The sequence below is a fragment of the Sarcophilus harrisii genome, chromosome 5, assembly GCF_902635505.1.
Source record: "Sarcophilus harrisii chromosome 5, mSarHar1.11, whole genome shotgun sequence".
Classification (NCBI taxonomy): domain Eukaryota; kingdom Metazoa; phylum Chordata; class Mammalia; order Dasyuromorphia; family Dasyuridae; genus Sarcophilus; species Sarcophilus harrisii.
Window position 1 is genome coordinate 1,756,123 of NC_045430.1, and position 24,017 is coordinate 1,780,139.

General features: G+C 56.3%; 2 protein-coding genes across 4 annotated transcripts in view; one reads left to right on the plus strand and one right to left on the minus strand.

Moving 5' to 3' along the window:
* The window catches only part of SMC1B (structural maintenance of chromosomes 1B), a 44,744-nt gene extending 36,210 nt beyond the window's left edge, over positions 1-8,534 (plus strand). The window contains exons 17-24 of the mRNA XM_031938574.1: positions 123-276; positions 663-761; positions 852-1,008; positions 1,313-1,467; positions 4,301-4,452; positions 5,175-5,244; positions 5,789-5,899; positions 6,298-8,534. Of these exons, the coding sequence (XP_031794434.1) occupies positions 123-276; positions 663-761; positions 852-1,008; positions 1,313-1,467; positions 4,301-4,452; positions 5,175-5,244; positions 5,789-5,899; positions 6,298-6,411 (1,012 nt within the window). The 3' untranslated portion in view covers positions 6,412-8,534. The remainder of the gene's footprint in view (positions 1-122; positions 277-662; positions 762-851; positions 1,009-1,312; positions 1,468-4,300; positions 4,453-5,174; positions 5,245-5,788; positions 5,900-6,297) is intronic.
* A 2,324-nt stretch (positions 8,535-10,858) lies between these two features.
* On the minus strand, positions 10,859-23,208 carry FAM118A (family with sequence similarity 118 member A). 3 transcript variants are annotated; one of them, XM_031940963.1, is made up of 9 exons: positions 23,034-23,208; positions 21,644-21,699; positions 20,779-21,031; positions 20,327-20,548; positions 18,879-19,007; positions 15,310-15,490; positions 12,093-12,125; positions 11,847-11,936; positions 10,859-11,753 (listed from the first exon to the last, which is right to left on the minus strand). In XM_031940963.1, the coding sequence occupies exons 1-9, from the start codon at positions 23,193-23,195 to the stop codon at positions 11,734-11,736; spliced, it is 1,146 nt and encodes a 381-aa protein (XP_031796823.1). In that variant the 5' UTR covers positions 23,196-23,208; the 3' UTR covers positions 10,859-11,733. The 3 variants fall into 3 exon arrangements, with proteins under 3 accessions (XP_031796823.1, XP_031796822.1, XP_031796821.1); XM_031940962.1 differs by having other exon boundaries at positions 15,310-15,595; XM_031940961.1 differs by lacking the exons at positions 10,859-11,753; positions 11,847-11,936; positions 12,093-12,125; positions 15,310-15,490 and adding an exon at positions 17,579-18,133.
* Positions 23,209-24,017: the final 809 nt, after the last annotated feature.

Sequence of the window (24,017 nt, forward strand, 5' to 3'; positions counted from 1 at the left end):
AGTGACCTGGTGAGGTCTCGTACAGGGCCTGGGCCGTCACGGCGCCTCCTGCAGCCCTGAGCCAGCTCTGTGCGTGTGCACATGCGTGTGCATGCCCAAGTACATGAGCGCGCCTTCTGCAGGGAGGTGGGGAAGATGCAGAAGGAGACGGTCGCCGTCCAGACGGCTCTGGAGCAGCAGCGGCTCGAGAGGCACAACATCCTGCTCGCCTGCAAGGTGCAGGACATTGAGGTCGTCCTCCTGTCAGGCTCCCTGGACGACATCATCCATGTGGCGGTACAGCGGCGGGCCGGGGTGCAGAGTGGCGGCGCCAGCCTCGGCTCTGTCCGGCGGGTGGGGGGAGGGCTTCCCTTGGCCAGCCTGGGGGAGAGGCTGTGGCCAGTGCCAGAGAGCTGTGCTTGGGGGGCTGCTCATGAGTGCCAGGGTAGAACTTGGGGAGCGGAGTCTGAGCTTCTTGTTGGGAACCAGATGGAAGCACTTTGTCCCACTGTTGAAAAGTGAAATAAATTTCTTGTGAAGTGGTGAGGTCCCCACCCTGGAAGGCATTTGGGAGTGGGCCGATTCTCCTCCCAACCACTGGGGGCTTCCCAGGCCCCTGAGATGCACCCAGTCACAGGTGCCGGGGTTTGAGGTCCCCTGGAGACGCCCGCCTCTTCTTCCAGGTGGGTACAGAACCTGAGAGCACACAGAGCACCATCGCCATCTATGAGCAGGAAGGAACCCTGCAGATAGACTACAGCAGCCTCCGAGGCGACCTGAAGGTGACGCAGGGACCCTCGTCATGGGGTGGGGGTGGGTGGCCAGCATGGGGGGGGGTGCTTGAACCCCAGCCTTCTCTGCTGGCCCCACAGGATCTGGAGTCTGACAAGGAGATAAAGGCTCAGCTGGGGCTCCTGCAGCAGCAGCTGGCGACCCAGGAAGACATCTTACTGAAGACCACGGCCCCCAACCTGCGAGCCCAACAGAACCTGCAGACTGTCCGCAACAAGTTCCAGGAGTCCATCGATGGTGAGCCAGGCTGCTCCACGCCACTGGCTGTGCTGCCTTTGCCCCCGGGTCCTGGTCATCCGCTTCCTAGAGCTGAGGGTCCAATCAGAGAACAGTCCTCATCTGGGGTGCCCAGGCCGGTCACTGTGAGGAGCCACTTGGAGGAGACCCGGCCCCTAGATGTGTGGTCGCCCCGCCCTGGAGTCAGAGGCACCTCCTGGATGATACGCAGAGTGTGGGCGCTGTGAAACATGGGCGAGAAGCCCACCTGGGCCGGGCCTGGGAGGGGCCGCCGAGGCAAGGGGTCCCCATCTCTCTCTCGCAGCTTTTGAGGCCAGCAGGAAGGAAGCCAGAGTCTGCAGGCAAGAGTTTGAGCAGGTGAAGAAGAGGAGATACGACCTCTTCAGCCAGTGCTTTGAGCACGTCTCACTGTCCGTGGATTATATCTACAAAAAGCTCTGCAGAAACAGCGGTGCCCAGGTACGTGTGCGCCCGTGGGCTCCCCCCCCCAGCAGGGCTGTCTGGTCACCAGACCCCGCCATTGGGTGACAGAGGCCCTGTCTGCTCCCCCGCCTCCGTCTTTGGGAAGTGAAGGCCTCCTCCAGGTCTGGTGGCCGTGTACGTCCCCATGGTCACACACCCTGCTGAGGCCGGAGTTCCTTTCTGCCTCAGTCACTTGCTCAGGGGCGGTGGAGATGCTCAGGCCCCCGGGGCAGCTCCTTCAGCCTGCGGACCGGTGGCCTGCACCTCGCTCACTGGTGGAGGAGGCTCGGCCCCGGCTCTCTGCCTTCCTCCCCACCTGGAGCTCTGGGGACCCGTTCATGCATTTCTCCCACTCCTCTCACCACCAAAGCTGCCTCCCGTGCGGGCGCCCACGTCTCGGGGGAGGCGGCTGCCGTCCTCGGCCTGGGACTGTGCTCTGGGACTTCTCGGGACTTTGGGAGCCTGTCCCCCGTCCTGCTCCCGCTCGCTCCCGGCTCCTTACGCTGGTGCCCCAGGTGCCACATGGAGTCAGCCTCTGGCCGGTGCTGGGGAGACCTGCCCTTGTGGAGCCGTGTGGGGGCACTGCTTATTGAATGCATGGAGCCACTTAGTCGTGGCCGACTGGGGGACTCCGTGCCCCTGGGTCCCTCTTCCAGCACCTGCTCTTTGCTTCCATGACCCTGCCTGTCGGCGCCCCCCACCACCACTCTCCCCTTCCCCAGCACCAGGGTCTTTTCCGGTGAGTCTCGTCATCTTGTTATGAAGCCAAAGTATTTTCAGCTTCCCCTTCAGTACTCGCCCTTCCAGGGAATTTTTGGTTCTTTAGTCACTTCCCTCTTGGGTACGACTCTCTGTGACCCAGGTTGGGGTTTCCCCAGCAAAGACAGACGCTGGCGGGTTGGCCAATTCCTTCTCCAGTCCCTCCTTTAAAAGCTTTGCTCATCGTCCGGCTCATCGCTCCGGAGAAGCCACGGACCCCGGGGCGAGCGGATGCCTCTGCCCTTGCACTGGCTGGCCGGCTTTGCCACAGCTTTCCTCTCAGTCTCATGGCTGTAGTCGCCCACTGTGGCCATCTTTGGGCCAGGCCCGGCTCCCTCTTCTTTCCCCCGTTGGCAGGAAGTGGCGGGACCAGTTGCCAAGGTCTGCTTTCTTGCTGCCAGCCTCCGGGCCAGCCTTGGGGCTCTGCTCTTTGACCTCCATGAGAGGCTCCTTAATTGCTCTTTGCCACCTGCGTCCATCAGTGCTCCCTCCATGAACTGGAGGTCGTTGACCTTTGTCCTGGCGACCTTCATCCCGCTCGTGCTCCTGGTGAGGGTTTGGGGACGAGGTGCAGCCCGGGCAAGCTCCTTTCTCAGGCTTGAGCCAGGCAGCCGCTGCCAGTTCGGCTCCAGCTGGAGCTCCACGGCCTGTGGACAGGTTCTCAGGAGACGGACAGGATGGTCTGGCGCCACATCTTGAGGCCTTGCCCCCTTTTATCAGCGTCCACGTGGTCGCAGGTTATACTGTAGTCGGGGAGGCCGAGGTCGAGGTTTCTGGGGACTCCCCTGTGTCCCGGCCATTGTGTGTCGGTTCTTCTGCCTCTTCAAAAACCCATGGGCTCTTCTGGGGACCCTGGTCCCCCCATGGCCGCAGCCCAGCCACCCCTGGGCCTTTCTGGCTCTTCCCTCGCTCACAAACGGGTCCTTGCCCACCCTACATCCTGCACCCTCCTGAGGCCCTGCATCGCTTGGCCTTTTCACAGCCAGAGCCCAGAATGGAGGCCGGACACTGCTCCCCCCGACCTCCGGGCCTTCGGCACTGGGGGATGACATTGGCGGGCTCCTCTTGCTCCTTGCAGGCTCTTTACACAGGCTGGACCCGCTGCCCGGAGCTCTCCTCCAGGCACCCCCTTTCTCTTCTCTATGCCCTTTGGTCGGGGATGCTGTCGGCTCCTGCAGGGGCCACGGTCACTGTGTGTATGGAGGCTCTGGGGGCTGTGGGGCAGCCCTGCCCCCCTCCCCTCCATCTCCTGCCCACTCTCTCTGAGACCTCCCAGCCCAAGTTCCCATGGACACGGCAGCCCTGGCAGCCCTTCTCTTTCCCCCTCCCCCTCCTTATCCCCGGACTCTCAAATCCACTACGGGGCTGTGCCCTGATTTGGGAGGGGGTCCTATCCTGATCCACAGCTGCCTCCAGCACAGGACTGACTTGGTCTCCCTGCCCCAAACTCAGATTCCCCCAGGGCATCCAAAGCCTTCATCTGCCGGCCCCTCCCCCCTTGGCCCCCACCCTGGCACCAGCCACACAGACAGGATGCTCCCTCTCCTGATGCCAGAAACGGGAAGCCCGCCCATCCATCCCCATGGTCTCCGTGCCTCCCCAAGGCTCCCTCCATCTTAGCCCCTTTGTGTCTGGTTTGTACCGCATGGGTTCCCGTAGTCGGTGTCCCCTGGGGGACAGGTCCCGAGCCCCTGAGCTGGGGGGCCGATTCTGCCCGTCCTTGAATCCCCAGTATGCAGTATACAGTAGGCGCCGGCCATGTGCTTCCCGGCTGACTGACTGGTTCCAGACCCTGTGCTCGGGGGCATCCCGGGCTCTCTCAGCTGGGCGCCCTGCCCGATCAGCCACACCAGCATATGGCACAGGCGCCCTGTAGCTGCTGCCCCTCCAGCCGGGCTGCCCACTTTGGGTCGGGCCTTGCTGCCATTCTGGTGGGAAATGGGGTCCCTTGGTATGCATGTGTGCGTGCCCCCAAGAGGTGCAAGGAGCGCAGGGGGCTCCACAGAGATGGCGTGAGGTAGGGGGAGGGAGAGGAGAGGCTGGCTGCTGCTCATTCCCACACCCCTTTCAGGCGTTCCTCAGCCCCGAGAACCCAGAAGAGCCTTACCTGGAAGGGGTCAGCTACAACTGCGTGGCTCCGGGCAAGCGCTTCATGCCCATGGAAAACCTGTCCGGGGGGGAGAAGTGCGTGGCGGCGCTGGCCCTGCTGTTTGCCGTGCACAGGTGAGTGTGGGCTGCCGGCGGGGCTCCTTGCCGCACGCACAAGGGGCGGCCTCCCCGTTTTCACAAGCACCAAAACGGAGGTGGTTGTGGGGGCCCGAAAGTCTGAGAGCCAGCATCCTACCCGCTGCCATGGGCACCGCCGGGCACAGTGGCCCGGGCTCACAGATGAGGAAGCTGAGGCCTGCAGTCAGAGGGAAGCCCCAGCATGTCTGGCCTAGGCGGTGGGGCCCCCGGCCCCAGCCCCCTTCTAAGGGCCCCTTCTGTCTGTCTCACCTCAGTTAGAACAGGCGCGAGTGTCTGTGCCAGTGTTGTCCTGTAGACGCTGCCAGTGCACGTCAGGGGGTGCTGGGCACACAGGAGGCACAGGGGAGTGTGGGCGCTGCTTTGCCTGGGGGAGATGCCCACCAGCGTGTCGGCTTTGCAGCAGCTTCAGAGCTCAGAGCTTCAGGTGGGATCGCCTCAGGCGCCCCTGCCCCCAGGAGCAAGGGGTTTGTCCTTCCAGAAGGGGGCACTGGGGGGCAGAGCTGGCTTGGAGACGAGCTCTTTTAGGTCCCACATGAAAGAAAGTCTTGGCAGAGCCCCCTGGGTCTCGCCAGACTCGCCCCCCTTATTGGACAAGACCAGACGCCGTCTGAGCCCACGGGAGCCGCAGCTGCTTTGGGTGCTGAGGCCTCTGGGGGCGGGGGCTGCTGGGCCTGGGCCCCCGCTCGTCTCTCTTTCAGCTTCCGTCCTGCGCCATTCTTTGTCCTCGACGAAGTGGATGCGGCCTTGGATAACACAAACATCGACAAAGTGAGTCCCATGGGCCTTCCCCTGCTCACTGGAAGGGGGGCTGCCAGAGGCCTGGGCCAGACCAGAGCCCCCCACTCCTTGGGGGGCGTTGCCCCTCACACTGGGCTCTGAGAGGGAGTTCTCAGAGGGGACTCTTGGGGAAGGAGCCGCTATGGGCCAAAGCAACACCACTAGGTGTCAGCCTACACCCACTGGGGTCCCTACATGTCCCTTTCGAAGGAGGACTGTGTGTGGGGACAGAAATGGCCTGTTACCCCCTCCTCTCCTTCCTTCCTGGGTGACCCCTGACCCTGATAACCCCCTAGTTTCATCTTCCTCATCTATAAAGTGGGGTCAGGACCAAGGTCCAGGCCTGGGGGGCGGCCACAGCCAGCCCCCTGCCCCTCCCTGAGAAGGGACCAGGGCTGGAAGGGATAGAGTCTGTGGGAGCCCCCAGCCCAGGCCCACACTCCTGGGCGGGCCGCGGGGAAGGGCCTCCCCGGGAGCTCCCAGCGGTCGCCGCGGCCGGTGCCCCGGCTACAAGCTGTGGCCATGTGCTGGGCAGGTGTCGAGCTACATGAGGGAGCAGACGCGGGAGCACTTCCAGATGATCGTCATTTCTCTCAAGGAGGAGTTCTACTCCAAAGCTGACGCGCTGGTGGGCATCTACCCCGAGGTAATGCCCGCCGGGGGCCGGGTGCGCTGGCGGGCTCAGGCCACTCCCTTTCTCCTGCCTCAGTCGCCCCTTTCATGCCTCTGGACTAGGGGCCTCAGGCCCTTCTGCTGCCTTTGGGGGGGGGCGCTCACCGGGGCCCCATCCACCCGACACCTGTCGCCGCAATGGGGCTACCAGTGCCGGGCCGTCAGTGCCCCCTCTGCACCTTCCTCATTAATCGTTGGCTGGTTGGCGTTGGCCAATGAAGGCAGTGGAGCCTGGGTCGGGAGTCCTGGTGCCTTGGCCCCATCGGCTGCAAAATGGGCACCGGCACTGGGGAGCCCCTGGGTGGGGGGGGCGGTTTTGAGGAGACCCGGCTTTTAAATAACCCCCTCCCCCCATGTCCGTTTCCCTTCCAGCAAGGGGACTGCATGTTCAGCAGAGTCCTGACCCTGGACCTGTCCGTGTACCCGGACAGCAACAACAGGGAGCACCGAGGCAGGCGCCGCGATGGCCGCTCCCTGCTCACCTGAGACCCCCCCCACTTTGGGTGCCCCGGGGAAATAAATCTTGTTGCAGAGCTGGGTTCTGCTGTGGCTCCTTCTGTGAAATAAGATGGAGGGACGTCCCAGGCCTGTCGCTTTTATTATCCAGAATCTCTATCGCTCTTACTCCCCTGGAAAACGTGCCTCGGTTTACCTTTGCTGCATTTTTGCTCATCCCAGTTGAAGGAAGCTTATGTGGGATTTGGGGGTGAAGACCAGGCCCCTGAGCAGAACCCCTCCCCTCTTTGGATCTGAACTCGGGCCCTCCTGACTTTAAGACTGGTGCACCTTCTAGCTGCCCCCTCCCCTCTTTGGGGCCCACGGGCCATTTTGCACCAAGTGGAAGGGATTTCTTCTGGGGAACTTGGGCTGCAAGCTGATTGACTCTTCCCCGGAAACCCAAGATCTCTGGGAAAGGAGGCAAGTCTTGGGGAATCATTCTGTCCCAAACTTTGTGTATATGTTTGGAGATCATTGGCAGTTAGGCCCCAGGGCCCCTCCTTCCCAGGGGAGGAAGGGCTCCCCAAGTGGAACTGGGGAGACAGTGGTCCCCTAGAAGGCAGCTGACAGTCTGGGGATTTGGGGGGAAGACCTCCCCGGATTGGGGGCAACCCAAGCATGCCTCCCAAGCCTAAACAACTGACCTTATCTTCCCCAACTCCAGAGCAAACTCAGGCCCTTGGTGGGCATCAAAGCAGCTCGTTACCAGGAGAGTGAGGCAAGAGTGGGCTGCCCCTCCTCTCTGGGGATGCTGGGCCAGGAGAGATGGCCTCGGCTCAGAAAAGCCTAAAGCAGGAAAAAGAGCAGGGAGGGCTCCACCCGGCCAGAGGCCTTAGAGTGGTAGTCAGGGCCAGCTCCTGCCCAGGGGTATCTGTGGGGACGGCTCCTGGGGCTTCTGTCACCTTTAAGGATGGGCGTGTGCACACACACACATGTATACGTGCACGTGCACATACATGTATATTTACAAGCAAAAGTGTACAAGTATATGCACATTTATGTGCATGAACACAAAACCACACATGTGCAAAGGTGGCAGGGCACTGTACATGTGCATGTGAACATGTGTGTGCATGCATGGGCTGAGCTGTGCACAAACTGCATGCATGTGTATATGCACACGTACATGCATTGCAAAACTTTATTTGCACGTGTCTCTTGTGTATTGTGTGTGTGCATGTGTATGTATATATAAAATGAGAACCAGAAACATAGGCCCAGAGAAAACTCCCTCGGGAAAGCTCCTTGAAGCACAGGAGGCCAAAAAACCAACCAGGCTCAGAGTCTCTGCTTGGAAAAGCTGGTGAATCGCTCTGGAGCTTGGGCTGGTCGGGAGCTGCTCAGTTAGCAGATTCAAAACCCAGCTGGACCCTGGGAGGAACTAGCCGATCCTCTAAATGAGCCGAAGAACCGGATGGCATCTCCCCCCTTCCAGAAGCTGCCGGGCAGGCGGGCGGCCCCTTGCCCCGTCGGGTAAATCTGGTGCACGTGAGCTGCTCTCAGTCCTCTCGTTTGGGAGCAACAGCCCCATCTGGGAAGGTGGAGCCGATTTAATGACAAGCAGCCATAGAAACACAAGGTCGGGCCCTGGGGAGGGGAGCCCCCAACCCCAAGGCGCTTCCCAACTGGTGGGCCCCAAGTTACCCTTAAGGCTAGAACACATATGCCCCTAAATCAGTCCCAATGGCTTCGCTTGGCTCTTCAAATGCTGGGGTTTCAGGGAAGCTCGAGCCCCTTTCTGAACTACCCCCCCAGTGTGGTTTCCACTCTTTTCTCGTGTGATAAATTCCCCTATCAAGAAAACTCGGGGCTACCGTTCCCCGCTTCCCTGATGGCCACATGTTTACAGCTGCAAAATGTAACTGCAGTCTCTGAATGGTGAAAAGTAAACACGGAGTAAATTTAATTTTACAAGTTTTTTTTTTTTTTTTTTTTTTTGCTTAGACATAACCTTGTAAGCTGTAAATGGGGGCTGCAAGAACTTGGAACCCCCCGGGCCCAACTCCCCCTCCCTTCTAGACTTTCTGAGGTCTCCAGAGCATAGGGTTTAAAAGAGTTTTGGAACGACCAAGACCATCTTGATGGCCTTTTGAAGGGGTTGGGACTTGGAGCGTCCATCGCAGCTCCCTGCACCCTTAACCCCCCCCCTTTCTTGGGCCGCTCTCATCCTTGTCTGTCAGACGCTTTTATGAGGAAAAGATAAAATGTCGTTAACAGTCAGTGGGATGGAAGGGAGCAATGCTTTTCTGTTACTGTAGGATCTGCCATTGGTCTGGTTGACCATTGACCAAAGCAGCAGATCAGCTGATAAACTAGACCAATGAGCTGAGTGGCTCAGTCTGCCCTGGACCTGCCTTTGCCGTGAGCCCCAAGGGGCTGCATTTAACTTGGCAATCAGAGAAAAGAGCCCTTTTCAAACACCTCCTGGGCATCAGGCACCGAGCTGGGCACTGGGAATACGGGCACCCAAAACCAACTGTTCTGGGCCTTAACCACCTTTAAGAGGATGGTGGTGTCTCTCCGTCTATATATATATATATATATATATATATATATATATAAATCAATTCTAGTTTGTGTGAGGGAAGGAGAGCCAGCCCTTGAGGAGGAGGGGGATTAGGGAAAGGGTTCCTGTGGAGAAGTTGGTCTTCTGAAGAGAGTGAAGGCTTCTCCAAGGAAGAGAGCAGGGGGAAATGGAGGCCAGGTCCGGGGGCCGGCCCACACATAGGTTCAGGGATGGGAGACAAAGCACCGGGCGTAAAGAACCGAGAAGAGACAAGCGTGGCTGGGTGGGAGACAAGGACAAAGGGAGCACCGCCGGACGAGGCTGCATCGGGAGGCCAGGCCTTTAGCAGAAGCCCCAGGGAGCCATGAGGGCCCAGAGTAAAACATCCAGCCGTGATTCCATGGGGGGAGTCACCTGTGGCAGCTAAGCTTGGGGGCCTGGCACCCAAGCTGGTGTGAATCACCGTAGCCCAGGAAGAGCTAAGAAAGCCACAGGCGCCGACTTACCTTTTGCTAAATTCAGTCCCACAGTCTAGAATGGAGCAGGAAGAGGAAGATGAGGGCAAAGGGCTGAGAGAAATAAGCAGAAACTGCCTCTTAGGGCCTCCAATCTCGGGGTAACAAAGTTACTGCAAGGCCAGGGAGAGCAGCGGGAAGCCCTGCCAGAATGTCCTTCTGTGAGCTTTTTAATGTGGCCCAGATCTGATCTGAAATACAGCCTGAAGCTAAGTCAGGGTGTGGCTTAAGCGTGTTCCCACTCGGGACAGTTGGGACCCGGCCACACTCAATCCAGGAGGGTCCCCTTGAAGTCTCTGGCTGCGGATCAGCTGATAAACCAGATTCCCTATTTCCTTGGAGGCGCCACAGCCTCCATGGGCACGGGGAGGGTTCGTTTGACTTAGCCCGGCTCCCACAGTGACGAACAAGGGAGAAGTGGGTCAGAACCGTGGCCATGTGGGCAATTAGTAGAAATACAGAAGGCCAGAAGTGCCCCGAGTGCCGTGCTCTCTCCTGGGCACGCGAACTCCAATGGGAACAGACCACAAAGAACCGTTTGTCCTAAACCGAGCTGTCTGGAGGGTAGAACATGCGGTGGGACTCGGCCACGCGGCCTGCAGTGGCCGCCCGTTCAGGACCCTGCTGCTTGAGCTAGGGTAGAGGTACCCTTCTTTTGTGAGCCCTTTCATGAGGATGCTTGGAACCGTCTGGGGAAGAAAAAGACCCTGATACAAGAACAAGCCAGAAAAATGCCATCTAGGCAACCTTGCAAAGAAGGAGCGGCTGGAAAACCCTTTTTATCCTCTTGGGGTACAGACTCAGTTGGGAAGGCTGCTGTGAACGCGTTTACAACTTTATTTAGGGGTCCCAACTGTCCGGGTGGCACAGTGAGGATCCCTTAGGCGGAGCCCCGGCTCACGTGCTCTGGGGGAACAGCCCCCGCCAGGCAGGATGCCGAGCAGCGCCGGCCCATCCCCCAAGTGGTGGGGACCCCTTCGCTGCTGCTCTTCAGTTATCTGGTCCCATTCTTCCTGACCCGTTTGGTCACCTCCTTCTCCAGCTCGCTTTGTGCGTGGAGGGAGCTGAGATAAATGCCCCGGGCCCCCACCGCCTCCAGGCCTGACTGCCTGTGGGTACAGGGCTCCACCAGAAGCCTCTGGCTCCAGCTCCATCGCCCCATTAGCCCTGGACCCAGAATCCCAGAGCCCACTTAACGGCCACAGCGGCGACTGCTTCACACGTCAGGATCACCCCGGTGCACACACACCCTGGGCCGTTCTAGGCTTTGGCTCTGCTGGGACATGGCCAGATGTGCTCTGAGTCTGCACCAAAGACCCCGCCCCCCAGCTGCCGGCCCTCAGGGGGCTTCTTGAGTCCCTCCCCAGCGCCACCTCGGAGCCCGGGTGAGAGAAGCACGCACTACCCACAGTGCTGAGCTCTTTTCGGCTTTATTTTACTGACCAGAGACATCAAAGAGGACCAGGCTTCCAAAGAATTAACGGGCTGGATTCACCTCCTGGCTTCCACCGCAGCTCCTGGCCAGAGGTCGCTCGGTCCGCCCCATCTCCCAGCGAGGGGGAGGCAGCCTCACCACCAGTGGGGACGCCCGGGCAGACGCGGACGGCTCGGGCCGAGCGCCCCGACGCTGAGCCAGGCCCTCCCGTTTAGAGCGGCGCGGGCCCTTGGCAAAGTTCCGCATATTCCACTTGACTCCAGGTCCCGCGGCCACCGCCTCCGGCCGCTACCCATCTCAGCTATTTGAGCTACGACCATCCCAGAGAGAACCGTCTGTGCCAGATCTCGGGGTACAATGGAGTGTGACATGGTCGAGGGCGCCCCCGCGACTTCTTTGGGATGGCCCAGAGCCATGTGCCCGCCGCCAAGGAAGCCCCTTCCTCCCTGCCTAGTCCGCGGCCCCCAAAACCCTTCTTTTCTAGTTCACAAAATAAACCACTTTCTAATGGGTCTGTGCCACAGAAACAACGCCCAGGCGCATTTCCTTGGCACCCGGAGGTGGGGCCTCGAGCCAGTTCTTCCATCTCCCCCCACCCCCCTTTAAAAAGGGTCTTCACAAACGGGGAGGCCATCATTGGACTTTATCCCTGAGGTAGGTGTCCGTCAGTCCTTTCCAAGTATACCTGAAACGTAAAAATGTCAATCCCTAGGAGTCGTGTGCAGAGGCCGTGGGGACCCCGCTCCACCCTGGGCCCCACCCTCGGTGTCAGGCTCCGAGAGGGGGTCCTAGGTCCGGCACTGTGGCTGCTCAGAGGCTGGTTGTCCAGGCACAGGCTTCAGGGGTCTCTGATCTCATGAGCCTCCAGAGTCATCTGTCAAAGGCAGGAAACACGTGACTCCCAAGACAAGCCAGGCTGCATCCCCTGCCCCAACCCCCCAGGCCCCTCCCCCCCGAGAACACGGACCTGGGTCCGACTGTCTGATTCTTTTGGGAACATCGACGCCCATACTGTACTCTCCGAGCTTCCTCTTGGCACAGTCCTGGCAGGCGTTCCCTGGGGGACAGACACAGAGCGGGCCCCACTGGTCAAACCCTGCCGCGGATGGCTCTCCCGGCCCAACGCCCAGGCCGCCAAAGAGGCGCCGCCCCGTACCCCCACTGCCTCCTCCTAGGGCAAATGCTCCCCCCAGGCCTGGGGGGATGGTCTTACCTAACAACGTTGTACTGTCCACTCGGTCAGCATCTACGAGTGACAAGAAACATCCCATGAGCCAAGCCCGGCCATGTCGGCCCTTTGGGACCCAGCCAAAGGTCCCTCCACAGGCCACATCTCCACTCTCCCAGAGAGCAAGCACCTGCTGGATTCCCTACTTGAGCTACAAAAGCAGCACTGCTCAAAAATGGGTGCTACCTTCTGCTTCCATTTGCCACCACCGCCAGCAGAGAATATCCCTCATCTCCTCTCGGCCCAGCGGGCCGCGTCTCTCTGACCACCAGGAGATGCTTTCCTTCCCAATGCTCCCAGCTGGCAAGCATGTCTCCCACCCCTAGCCTTTTTTTTCTGTGTATCTCTCTGTTTTTGCCTTTCCGTGTTTCTGTCTCAAGATCATGAAGGACCAATTCCAACTCACTCTTCCTTTTGGGCTCAGCTCTCCCACTCCTTCATCCAGGGAGCCTCATCATCTCCCCGCATCCCTGCCTCTCACAACCACTTCTGCATAGCTGTAATGCAGTCCTCCAATTCCTCTGCAACAGCAGTGAAGGTTTGGTTGTGTAACTAAAGAGGATCCCCCTACAAAGTCAGGAAGGGAGGGAGGAAGAAGGGAGTGGGGAAAGAAAGAGGGAAAGGGAAACTGAAAAAGGAGTCTAGTTTCAAAAAGGCCCAAGAAATGGATTGAGTGGGAACCAAAACCTCTATAAGACCATAAGCAACGGGATTGATTGGAGCAGCTCTTTTTCTAATAGAAAAGAATTAGAAAATGAACAGACAACCATCCACTGGGAAATGGCTGAACAAGTTTGTGTTGCATGAAGATAATGGAATATTATTGTTCTATAAGAAATGATGGGCAAGTCGATTTTTAGAAAAGCCTGGAAAGATTTACACAAAATGATGCTGAGCAAAATAAGCAGAGCCAGGAATACATTGTTCACAGTAACAGCAAGAACGTGATGATCAACTGTGAAAGGCTTGGTTCTGCTCAGTGGTTTAGTGATCCAAAGCAGTATCAACAGACTGGACAGAACATGCCATCTGCATCCAGAAAAAGAACTAAGGAGGCTGAATGTGTAAATCAACACATACTGCACTCACTTCTTTTTTTTCCATTTTTTTATCTCCCATGATTTCTCCCTTTTGCTCTTATTTTTCTCTCCCACCGTGATTCATAAAGCAATATGTATCAAAAAAATTTTACTAGGAAAAAAAAAAAGAAAGGAGACCAAGAACCAAAAGAAACAAATCTAATTTCTTCCTGACATCCAAACCAACAAGCATCCTTCCAGAAGGCAAATGTGAGAGATCAGGCGGAGATGGATTTGCTTGACAAGAGAAGAGCTTGTGGAGTTGTTTTTATTTATTTCTTTTAATTTTCTTTCAGGGAAAGGAGGTGAGAGAGAAATCAGATTTTACTTACAAAAAAAAAAAAAAGCCATAAAAAAAACATAAAAGAGTAATAAGAGATAAATTAAGAACCACTGGAATTCTTGAAAACTGTTTTAAAAAAATTATCCTGCAGTAAATAGTAAATAAAATGTTCCCAAATCAACAAAGAGCAAAGTGAAAATAGAGAAAATCCACTGATCACCTCCTAAAAAGTCCCAAGTTACCAAATCCAGATCAAAAATCTCACATTCATCTACAAAAAAGCAGCTCATGTACCAAAAAACCACAAGTCAATTACACTGCACAAGACCTAGCACCCAAACACTAAAAACTAAGAAAGATCTTGAAATACAATATTCTAAAAGGAAAAAGAGATTGCTCTATAACCAAGAAAAAATAAGTCACGAATCATGCATGATCTTCCAAGCTTTTGTGACAAAAATGACCAGAACTGAGTACGAAGCCTGACAAAGAAACACAAGAATCCAGAGAAACCTAGAAAGGTTTTAAATTAAGCAACAGCAAAGGACTATATTGCCCTTAACATGGAGGAAGCTCCCTTTGATCACACAGAGTTTGGTGGCGCAGGTTAGGATTGTCAGGGGTGAGTCAAGAGATAAGAGGGGGAATCATCCTGGGGGGGAAGATTCCTAAGCAAAACAAATTTCCCAATCCTGAAAGAGAAGTTGTGGGGAAAGACCTGAAATCCAACTGCAGAACAGCTCAACAACTTGTTGATGGAGACTGTTACAAGGATCCTGGGTCACATGAGCAGAACCGGGAGAATAACTCAGTTCCAACAAAGCATGTCTCCCACTTCCAAAGAGATAAGATACAAGGTGTACCAAGAAAAGGGGAGTTCTAGACATGGCCACAGGATGGATTCATTCTGCCTAACAAGGATTATTTATTACAAAGAGTTTTATTCCCCTCTTTTTTCTTCTGTCTTCTGGTCAATCACAGGCTTGGCCACAAAATACCCAGCACCACCCAAAAACCGCCCCCGCCCATCAGATTTTACATAGCCCTATGTGTACAGTTAATAGGGTATCATCTACCAACTAGAGCCTAGCCTATTCAGGGAACTCGCATCTTATCCAAATCCATCTCCTCTCCCCTCTCTAATACGTTATCCACATAGCTGTCTAAATGATGAGAGATCATAAAAGCACCAATTTAGAACGGGAAGGGACCTAAGAGGCCATCAACTTCAACCCTATCACTTTACAAAGGAGAAGACTGAGGTACAGAGAGGTGAAGAGACCCCTCACCCAGGTCACAACAGCTAGTAAGAGGGAAGCAGAATATGATTCAGATCCCGATTCTAGCTAGCTAGACCACACCAACTCCTTTGCTGAAAAAAACTTCAGTGACTTCCTCCTGTCTCTAGTCTAAAATGCCCCAAATCCCTTGTCCGAGACATCCTGTCCGCCTTCCACATATGCCCCTGCACTGGTTGTCCCCATCCCCCAGAAAGCTCTTCCTTCTCAGTGCCTTTAATGATCTTTCAAGACTACGTGGGCCCTTGTTCTCTCTGACACCACTTACCCCCACCCCTAACTCCTCCACTTGAGTCAGAAGTTTTTCTGAGTTTGGGGATAGGTTCTGGATTGTGCCCCCAAGATCAGTATATGCCCCATATGAGCCACAAGCTACCCTGCTCCTAATCTGTCTCTCAACACCATCAGCAGACTTTTCCTGTGTTCCATGCCCCCAGGAGGCTGGTTCTAAGGGTACCCCAGTCACCGAGCTGCCAGTGGTCCTAGGTCTTCATGACCTTGAACCCCTTGGCTTTCACAGACACCCCCCCCGCCCCGTGCACCTGGACTTCGCTGTCTGCAGATCTGAGCAGCAAGGTCTTGCACATATTCTGGGAAGTAGTCAAAACAATCCCCGTAGGAGACAACTTTAATGCCATGCAGAAGCATGTCGGCCTGGTGCTTGAAGAAATGGTCTTCATTCTCCTTGAGCACCACCATGAAGTGCTCCAAATCCACCTTGTCCTGCACAGAGTACAGGAAAAGGGCTTGGAATATCTGGTCCCTTAGCGTCTCACCACAGCCCACAAACAGAAAGGACTTGGTCCGGTACAGGTTCTGCAGAACTTCCTAGGAAGAAGCAGAAGGAGCAAGAACTTGTGAGGGAATCCCCAAACCAGAGCAGAAGCTCTCTATTGCTTCCAGGATCAAACATAGCATCAGTTTGGTGTTTAAAGCCCTTTATGACCTAACCCCCACGCCCCATTAATGAGACTCTCCAGCTCTTGTCTCCAGGCATTCTCTCTGGCTGCCCCTTACACCTGGCATGCTCTGACTCCCGCTATCCCTGGCTTTCTTCCCATCCCCATTACAACCCCACCTCACACAAAAAGCCTTTCCCAAATTTTCCCAATTCTGATGCTTTTCAATTTAATTACTTCCAGTTGACCTGGTCTTTAGCTTGTCTTGCATATGTTTATTTGCAAGTCGTCTCCCCCCATTAGTCGGTAAGCTCCTTAAAGGTTGGGATTGTCACTTGTCTCTTTTTTGTAGCCTTAAGACTTAGCCAAGTGTCAGACACACAGAAGGTGCTTAATAAATGTTTAATGAATGAGGCAGACTGAGCCATCCTGGCTGGTTGCTGGGGCTGGGTAAGCCACAGCCACTTCCAGCAAGCACCAGGCCTTTTCCTAAAGCCCACGTGAATATATATATGAATCTTCTCTTTAGAAAGCCCTTCAATTCTGAGGACTCTGGTCTCCTCTGTTAAATGAGCCCCAAGACTCCCTCTGGCTCTAACCAGCTACAATTGTGCAACCAGAAGATTTCAAAATTGGGATGCTATATATACTCATAGGTGACCTCCTACTGAACAGGTATGGGACAGTACTTGGGTACATACCAGGCATTTGATAAATGCCTGCTATAACAAAAAACATTTTTTGAGCAGAACCAGGAGATCATTATATACTTCAACAACGATACTGTATAAGGATGTATTCTGACAGAAGTGGATTTCTTCGACAGAGAAAAGCTAACTCAGTTTCAATTGATCAATGATGGACAGAAGCAGTTACACCCAAAGAACACTGGGAAATGAATGTAAAAGTGTTTGCATTTTTGTTTTTTGTCCCGGGTTATTTTTACCTTCTGAATCCAATTCTCCCTGTGCAATGAGAGAACTATTCGGTTCTGCACACAGATATTGTATCTAGGATATACTGTGACATATTTAACATGTATAGGACTGTTTGCCATCTGGGGGAGGGAGGGGAAAAGTCAGAACAGAAGTGAGTGCAAGGGATAATGTAAAAAATTACCCAGGCATGGGTTCTGGCAATAAACAGTTATAATTCAAAAACAACAACAACAACAAAACAAAAAACATTTTTTTTTTTTTTTTTTTTTTTTTGCAAAACCATGCAATCTGGCTTTCACTGTTTGGGGTTTGGATCGAGTCATCCAAAGAGATTTAATTGTTTTGATTATGCTAATTCATAAAACTTATTGCAAAGAGCTATTTAACAGCTCTCTAGGACCTGTTCAAGAATACTTTGGGCATTTTTACAGTACTCTTAATAGGGTTTTCATTTTTTCCCCATCAGAATCTTAAGGATGTGGAGGAAAAGGAGAAAGAGGAGGAGGAGCAGACTCATTAAGAAGCCAGAGGCAAACCAGTCAGAAAGGCCTCGGTTTCCAATCTACATAAAAGCAGCTCAGACATGACCAAGGCCCTGCAAACACAGTCATGTGGTAGACCCCATGACAAAAGCCTGCTAATCATGTGGGAGGTGCCTTTTTTTTTTAAGCTTAAAAATCTTAAAAATCCTTAAATTTAAATTGCAAAGAAGCAAGAATATATTTAGTAAACAGTAAAGTGGGATGAAGATAGGGAGAAAAAAAAACCCAAAATAGGGAGAAACACTAAGGGCAATCAGAAGGGCCAGAAAGCACCAGGGCAGCAGGTTAACTACTAACCAAAAGAGACTGCCCAAATAGCAAAGGCCAACGGTTACCTCTTTATGACTCACAAGTGAGAAAAACGGGAGACAAACAACAAAAACGGCAAAGTGAAAACCCTTTCCTACAGAGGCAAAAAGTGACAGGAGCATGTTTCTGTCAGAGTGCTTAAAAGGAGCTGCTATCTGTGAAATGAGGAGGCTGAAACTTCAGGGAAGACATCTTTGAGGATCCAATAAAAAAAAAGTACCAGGGACAGTGCCCGAGGAGTTTCCCTGGTGCCTGACCTGGCCTAGCAGACTCTTCTGCTGCTGAGGCCGTGTCCAGGCTTCCTCTGGGCAAATAGTTTAACTGACAATGCAGCTCAGGAGCTGCTTTAAGCTTCCATGTCCCCAATGTCCAGTTGTGCAGTCCACATGCTCGTCTGCCTTTCCATACTGGGTCCGATCTCCAAATTGGTAGGAGTGGGGGAGGTTGAGGAAGAAGAACTGAGGCTTCACTGGAAGCCAGGCTTTGGAGAGGGCTTGGACACTGGCTTTCACCCCTTCTGGGAAATACTAAGGTAAAGCTGGCAGTGCCCTTGGAGAGCCCCTTTATTTTACAAATAGGGAAACTAAGGCCAAACAAAAGAACTCCTCGGTGGAGCTGATGCTCCCTCCCCCCCACAAACAGAAAGGACTTGGTCCAGTACAAGTTCTGCAGAACTTCCTAGGAAGAAGCACCCCAAAGGGTGTGGGCCCTTTTAAGATTCCTTTTTTTCTGATTCCCAATCCCTCCTAGTTGATGTAATTATCAATCAGGGACCTTTTGATTCACAAATCCTGGTCCCTTTGAATTCTAATAGAAGATCTGGGCCTGTCCCAGCCCCACCAGGACCTGAGCCAACTTGGGACTACATCCATAGGCCCCTCTAGCTAAATCTCCCATTATAAAAGAAGCCAAGCTGGGACCCCCTCTTTGCAGAGGTCCCAAACATGCCAGCCTTACGTCTGGCACGCCAGGACCCTCTGTCCACTGGAATCTTGTTTCCAGTGCCTTTCTTATCTCTACCTTTACCTATTTTCTTAACTATACTCTAACCTCACTTCCAAACCCTATAATAAACCTCTTTTATCAATCTAGCTTTTTGGACCAATAAATGCTTTTATTGGGGACCCACGCTGCTTCTAGACCTTATTTAACTCCATATCCTTGCGCCAAATCCAATGAGGTTGCAGGGGAACTCTATTTGACTCCCTGTACCCCAAACCTGCCACTAGACCTCATAAACCTTAACTGCATTTAGGTACCCCAAATCTATCCCTCATCAGAACTAGACCAGGAAGCCAGGTTCTCTGACTCCTGGACAACCCTACAGACGCTGCTGTACCAACACAAGCAAAAAGGTGGGAGTCAACAACTGAAAGAAACTCCCCTCTCCCCCCTATGAATGATGAGAAAAGACCTTTCATACCATCACTTCTGGGTCCTGGGTCACATCTTTATATCCTGAAGGATCCAAAACCATTCCGCAGGGATCTGTGTACAAGCCATGAATATGAAGAACTCCATACTTCATGTGCCCTCTGGCCCACTGGAGAACCTGCCAAAACAAGCCCCAACTCAACCACAGGGTCTCACCAGAACCCAGGTTCATCTTCTATCCTGATCTCTACTTAAAAGGAAGCCCAATGACAGCTTACTTAAGGGATGTTCTGCTGCTAAATGTTCCCAAGGGCTTGGCTGGGCAGTATCTCCCCCCTGAAGGACCTCAGAATCACAAACCTAGGAGATATACAAGTATGCTCTCCATAGCATCTCCCCAAGAGGCATTCCACTTCCTCAAACCATCTCCCATCATACTTCCTGTGGTGACCAGTACCCCCATTATCAAGCAGAGACCAAGGGAGTCTTCTGAGATCAACAGCAAGGAAAATGGACACATACCAATCTGTATTTACAGCAAAAGGCGAGGCCCGCAAGGCCTCAGGGTTCCCAAGGTATGGAGCTCTCCCACTGTGCTCTGCCAATCTCTCTGGGGAGCAGCTTATGGAATCAGGATGAGCACTAGGGATTTGGATACTTTGATCGCCAGTGAGGCCTTGGCCCCTTTATCAGCCCTGGGAGTCAGAGGGTATCACTTGCCCATTCTGTAACTTGGTAACCTTTCTTTCTTTAGAGCAGGGGTCCTAAACTTTTTAAATAGGGGACCAGTTCACTGTCCCTCAGATTGTTGAAGGGCCGAACTATAGTAAAAACAAGAACTTTGTGTTGTGGGCCTTTAAATAAAGAAACTTCATAGCCCCAGGTGAGGGGGATAATCGTCTTCAGCTGCCGCATCTGGCCCGTGGGCCACAGTTTGAAGACCCATGCTTTAGAGGAACCTCACTATGGCCTCTCCAGGGGGAGCCCAGCCATCCTAATGAGCTATGTGACAAACGGTCACCCCTATCCCCCAAACCTGTAAAGGAAACACCACCTGCAAACATGAGCTGATGGGTCTAGACAGATGGCAGCAGGTAAATACTGAGCACCAATGCCCAGCCTAGGGCCTAGCATATGGTAATATTCTCCTAATAAAAGCTTGATGGCTTGACGTGACATATTTATCCATCAGATTCTTTGTTAAAATTTTTTTTTATAAATACACATTAATGACAGAAGATCCCTGGATTTCAAGATCTTGTACAGGCCAAGGGGCAGAAATCAACTAAAGTCCTGGCAGGCCCAAAGAGGAGGAATGGAAGACTCTTGGGAAACATGCTCCCGACTGGGGTGGAAGGATTGGATGCTGACAGCTCAAGACCGGGTCAGGTTCAGCAAAATGAGTGCAGAAATTTGTGGGAAGGAGGGAGCTGATCATTGAGATTCCCTGCCAGCAGTAGCTGAGCAAGAGGATCGGGGGAGGCCATTCTTCCCTACCTTGGTTTTATCTTTTAAATCTAAGGATTCCATCGGCTTGTTCTGCTGCTGGCCAAAGATCTCCAGGAGGTTATCGTAATTGGTGGTGAGCACCATGGTCCCCCGCTCCATCAGGCTGAGGATCGACTGCAGCACTGTGGGGTTCTGGATATGCTGCTCTAAATTGTCAAAGACCTCCATTAAGCAGTCCTGGAAGAAGTTGGGCTTGGTATCCCCTGTGCGCTGTAGACACAAAAGCACGCCGCTGATGGAACGTACGCCAAGGCCCTTTGGTAACCACAGTCCCTCCCTCTCCAGGGCTAGCTGGAGCATCGCAGGCCCTCCCATCAAAGACCAGAACTGCCCTGGGGGACGGCGGAAGGGACCAGGCCACACACTGGCCCAGCTGCATCCCGTACGTGCTCTCTCAGGGGAACCCCAGGCCCCAGGAACCTCCTGGACTGAAACCTTACCGGCGACATCTTTCGGATCAGGTCGTGAGCCACCACAAGCAGGTCTCGGTCTTTCATCACCTTCTTCCGGAACTCCGCCACATCTCCAGGATGCAGGACTTCCAGCTGCTCGGCCGCTTCCAGGACGGCTTCAATGCAGCTCCTCCAAGAGCAGAGGGCACGGATGCCGGGGGCCACAGCGGCACTGACGCCTGTCCCAATGACTAGCAAGAGGTCATGGGGCTGCTTCCTTATCAGACTTTTTAAAAACTTCCTGGACACAAAAGAGGAGGACGGGATAATGGTCCGCTTTTCAGAAGCTATGCCAATAAATGACAGCAGGCTACACTGCATGTGCCCTCCCTCCCCCTTGGGGGCACTTGGGCAGCTCTGCTCCCATCTCGTAGCTCTAAGATCGGGTCGGGACCACGGCTTTCCCACCCCCCAGCTTCAGTCCTGTGCCCGCTGGCACTGTCATATCTGCAAGAGGCACTTGAGAGGTGAAAGAGTAAGTGAAAAACTGGTTGCAGCAATTGCCAGGGCTGAAATGCCAAAAAGAAACACAGCCCGGCCACAAAGGGCAGCCCCTCCCGAGCATCCATTCCTAGCGTCCGTCTCCTCCACACCCCTCGTCCCCGCGGGCCTTCTCTCTCTGGGCCTCCCGGGAGGCAGGAGGAAAGGCCAGCTGGCTCCTGGAGGGCACTCGGGGCCTCTCCGGCAGTCACTGGCCCTTCCGGGCTGCATTTTCCAGGTGGCCAGGGCGGCACCTTCCCCAAAGGCGGGGCCGGAGGCCGCGACCCCAGGGAAACGCCGCCTGCTTCTCCCTCTGGACCTTCCCCAGGCGAGAAGGCCCCAAAAGCGGCCCCGAGAAGCTCCCGTCTCTTACCTGGATTTCTGCTCACTTCTATTTGTTGTCTTTTCTGCTGAATCCATCTGTAAACCCTGCGAGGGAGAAGCTTCCATCAGCAGCTCGGCGGTTCTGGCACCCCCACTCTGGGGGCCGCCCCAGCGCCCCAAAATGGTTAAAACTGAACAGTCCCCGCTACGTCAGGTCTGTCAAGTTTGCGCGCGAGGCCCTCGCTCTGCCACAAAGGGCCCGGCTCCCGCCATCCCCTGCGGCCTACGAGGTCCGCTCTCTTTGGCCTCGGCCCCAGAGATGCGCGTGCAGCGGGCAGACGCGGGGGGCGGGGCTCCGGGCCGGCCGGATAACACTCCCTAGGGGCCCGCGCTGTGGCCCAGAGCCCCCGCCGAGCCAGGTTCGGGCTCGGGCTTCGCGCCCGCCGCGCCAAGCTCCTGCCGGGCCGGGAGCCGAGAAGGGGCCCCGCCCGCGGAGAGCCTCGGTCCCCTGCCCGGCTCCTTCGGGTCTGTCTCCGTCACTTCTGTAGGCTTGGAGCCCCGAGCTCCCTCCTAGGGCTCTGCACCCGCAACCCCGTCACACACACACCCCCCGCGGTCCGCTGGGAAAGCGCCGAACAAAAGGAAAAGCCCCGGGGAAAACAAACAAAAATCCCGGCCCGGGCCGGCCCCCGCAGCCGCACCGCAGGCCCCGCCCCCGCGCCCCTGCCGGGTCTCGGCGCTGGGAGCTCAGACCGGCCTGGGCCGGGAAGGGCTGCGGCCCCGGGGGGCGGCCGGCAGAGGGAGGCAAGGACACCATTTGGCCCCCCCCCGGGCCCCGCAGAAATGGGGGGTCCCAGCGGGGAGCCACCGCCCCGCGCCGGCGGGACTCCCCACGTGGAGCCGCCTCCCCCACGCCCCCTCCTCCCCACGCCCCTTCCTCCCCCGCCCCCTCCTCCCCCCGCCCCCTCCTCCCCACGCCCTTCCTCTCCACCCCCTCCTCCCCCCACGCCCCCTCCTCTCCCACGCCCCCTCCTCCCCCCACGCCCCCTCCTCCCCGGCCTGCCAGGAAAGGGCCCGGAAGGAAGGAAGGCGGCTCAGGCGGGCTATGCCAGGGGGCGGGCGGGGGAGGGGCCGGCTCCTCTCCGGGCCCCTGCCCCTCCCCCCGCGGGGCGCCCCGGGCCGCGCGTCACCCACCGGCCGGGCCCCGGGACCCCCCCCTCCTCCTTCCCCTCCCCCCAGGACACCCGGACCAGAGAACCGTGGGGCACTAGGACCTGGGGGCGCTCGGACGCAGCAGGAAGGATTTGCTACCACCACCGAGGATTCTCTGCCTCAGTCTCCCTACCTACAAAGTGGGGGCAAACAGCCCCCGCTCCGGGGCGGGGCGGGGCCCGAGAGGGAGCCCCTCCGGGAGGAGGGGAGTCGCCGCTCTCACTCACCGTGGGTGGGCGGCCGCGGGCCCCGGGGCAGGGCCCGGCCAGCAACCCCCTCAGCACCAGGGGCGGGAGCCGGGGGGACGGCGGCAGCTCCTCCTCCTCTCCTTCCTCCTGCTCCTCCTCCTCCTCCTCCTCCTCCTGGAGTGGGCGCTCCAGGCCCCGCATCCACCACCTCCGGCCGGGGGAGGGGGGAGCGGGGGCGAGGGCGGGGGCGGCGCGCGCCGCTCAGGGCCCCCGCGCAGGCGCACTCCACCACGAGGGCCCGAGGCGCGCGCCCGGGGACCACCGCGCGCAGGCGCACTCCACCACGAGGGCCCGAGGCGCGCGCCCGGGGACCACCGCGCGCAGGCGCACTCCACCACGAGGGCCCGAGGCGCGCGCCCGGGGACCACCGCGCGCAGGCGCGACCCTCTCTCCCGAGAAAGGCCGTTAGGCGGAGGAGGAGGGCCGGCGGTCGCCGTGAGGCGCAGGCGCGGGCTCCCAAGCAAAGCCGAGGAGGGAGCAGAAGAAAGGAGAGGAAGAGGGAAGGGGGAGGGGTGCGCGCGCGCACTCGCAACGACCCGCGGAGAAACGTTAGCCGGCACAGGCACGCGCTCATTTATTCGTTACTAAGGCCTGCGCGCAGGCGCCGCCGGAGCGCCGGTCGGACCCCGGAAACGGAACTCGCCCGCCATCAACACTCGCCGGCTGGTGCGCCCGCGAGCCTTCCGCGAGACTCCGCCCCGCCCCGGCAGGTTCCGGCCCCCTCGGGTTCCGCTCCTCCGGGCGGCCTCCTCGGACTGAGCCTACGCGCGCCCCACGCTCCCGCGGACGCGCCCCGAGACTCGCTGTCGCGCTCGGAGCTCGGGGCAGTGGGAGCCGCCCCTGCCCCCGAGGGGGCTCCTAGTGGGGGGGGGGCCGCGCGCCCCTCCCGCAGCCCGAGGCGGAGCGGCGCGCGCTCCCAGAAGGGCCTTTACCGCCCGAAAAGCTGGACTGATAAAGGGGCTT

What these genes read in the sequence shown, in the direction of transcription:
- FAM118A (XM_031940961.1), bottom strand. Translation starts at nt 23,195, where the DNA reads ATGCGGGGCCTGGAGCGCCCACTCCAGGAGGAGGAGGAGGAGGAGGAG. An exon ending in AGAAGTGAGCAGAAATCCAG is followed by an intron (nt 21,032 to 21,643) that starts GTAAGAGACGGG and finishes TTTTGTGTCCAG; the next exon opens with GAAGTTTTTAAAAAGTCTGA. An exon ending in ATTTAAAAGATAAAACCAAG is followed by an intron (nt 19,008 to 20,326) that starts GTAGGGAAGAAT and finishes TTGTTTTGGCAG; the next exon opens with GTTCTCCAGTGGGCCAGAGG.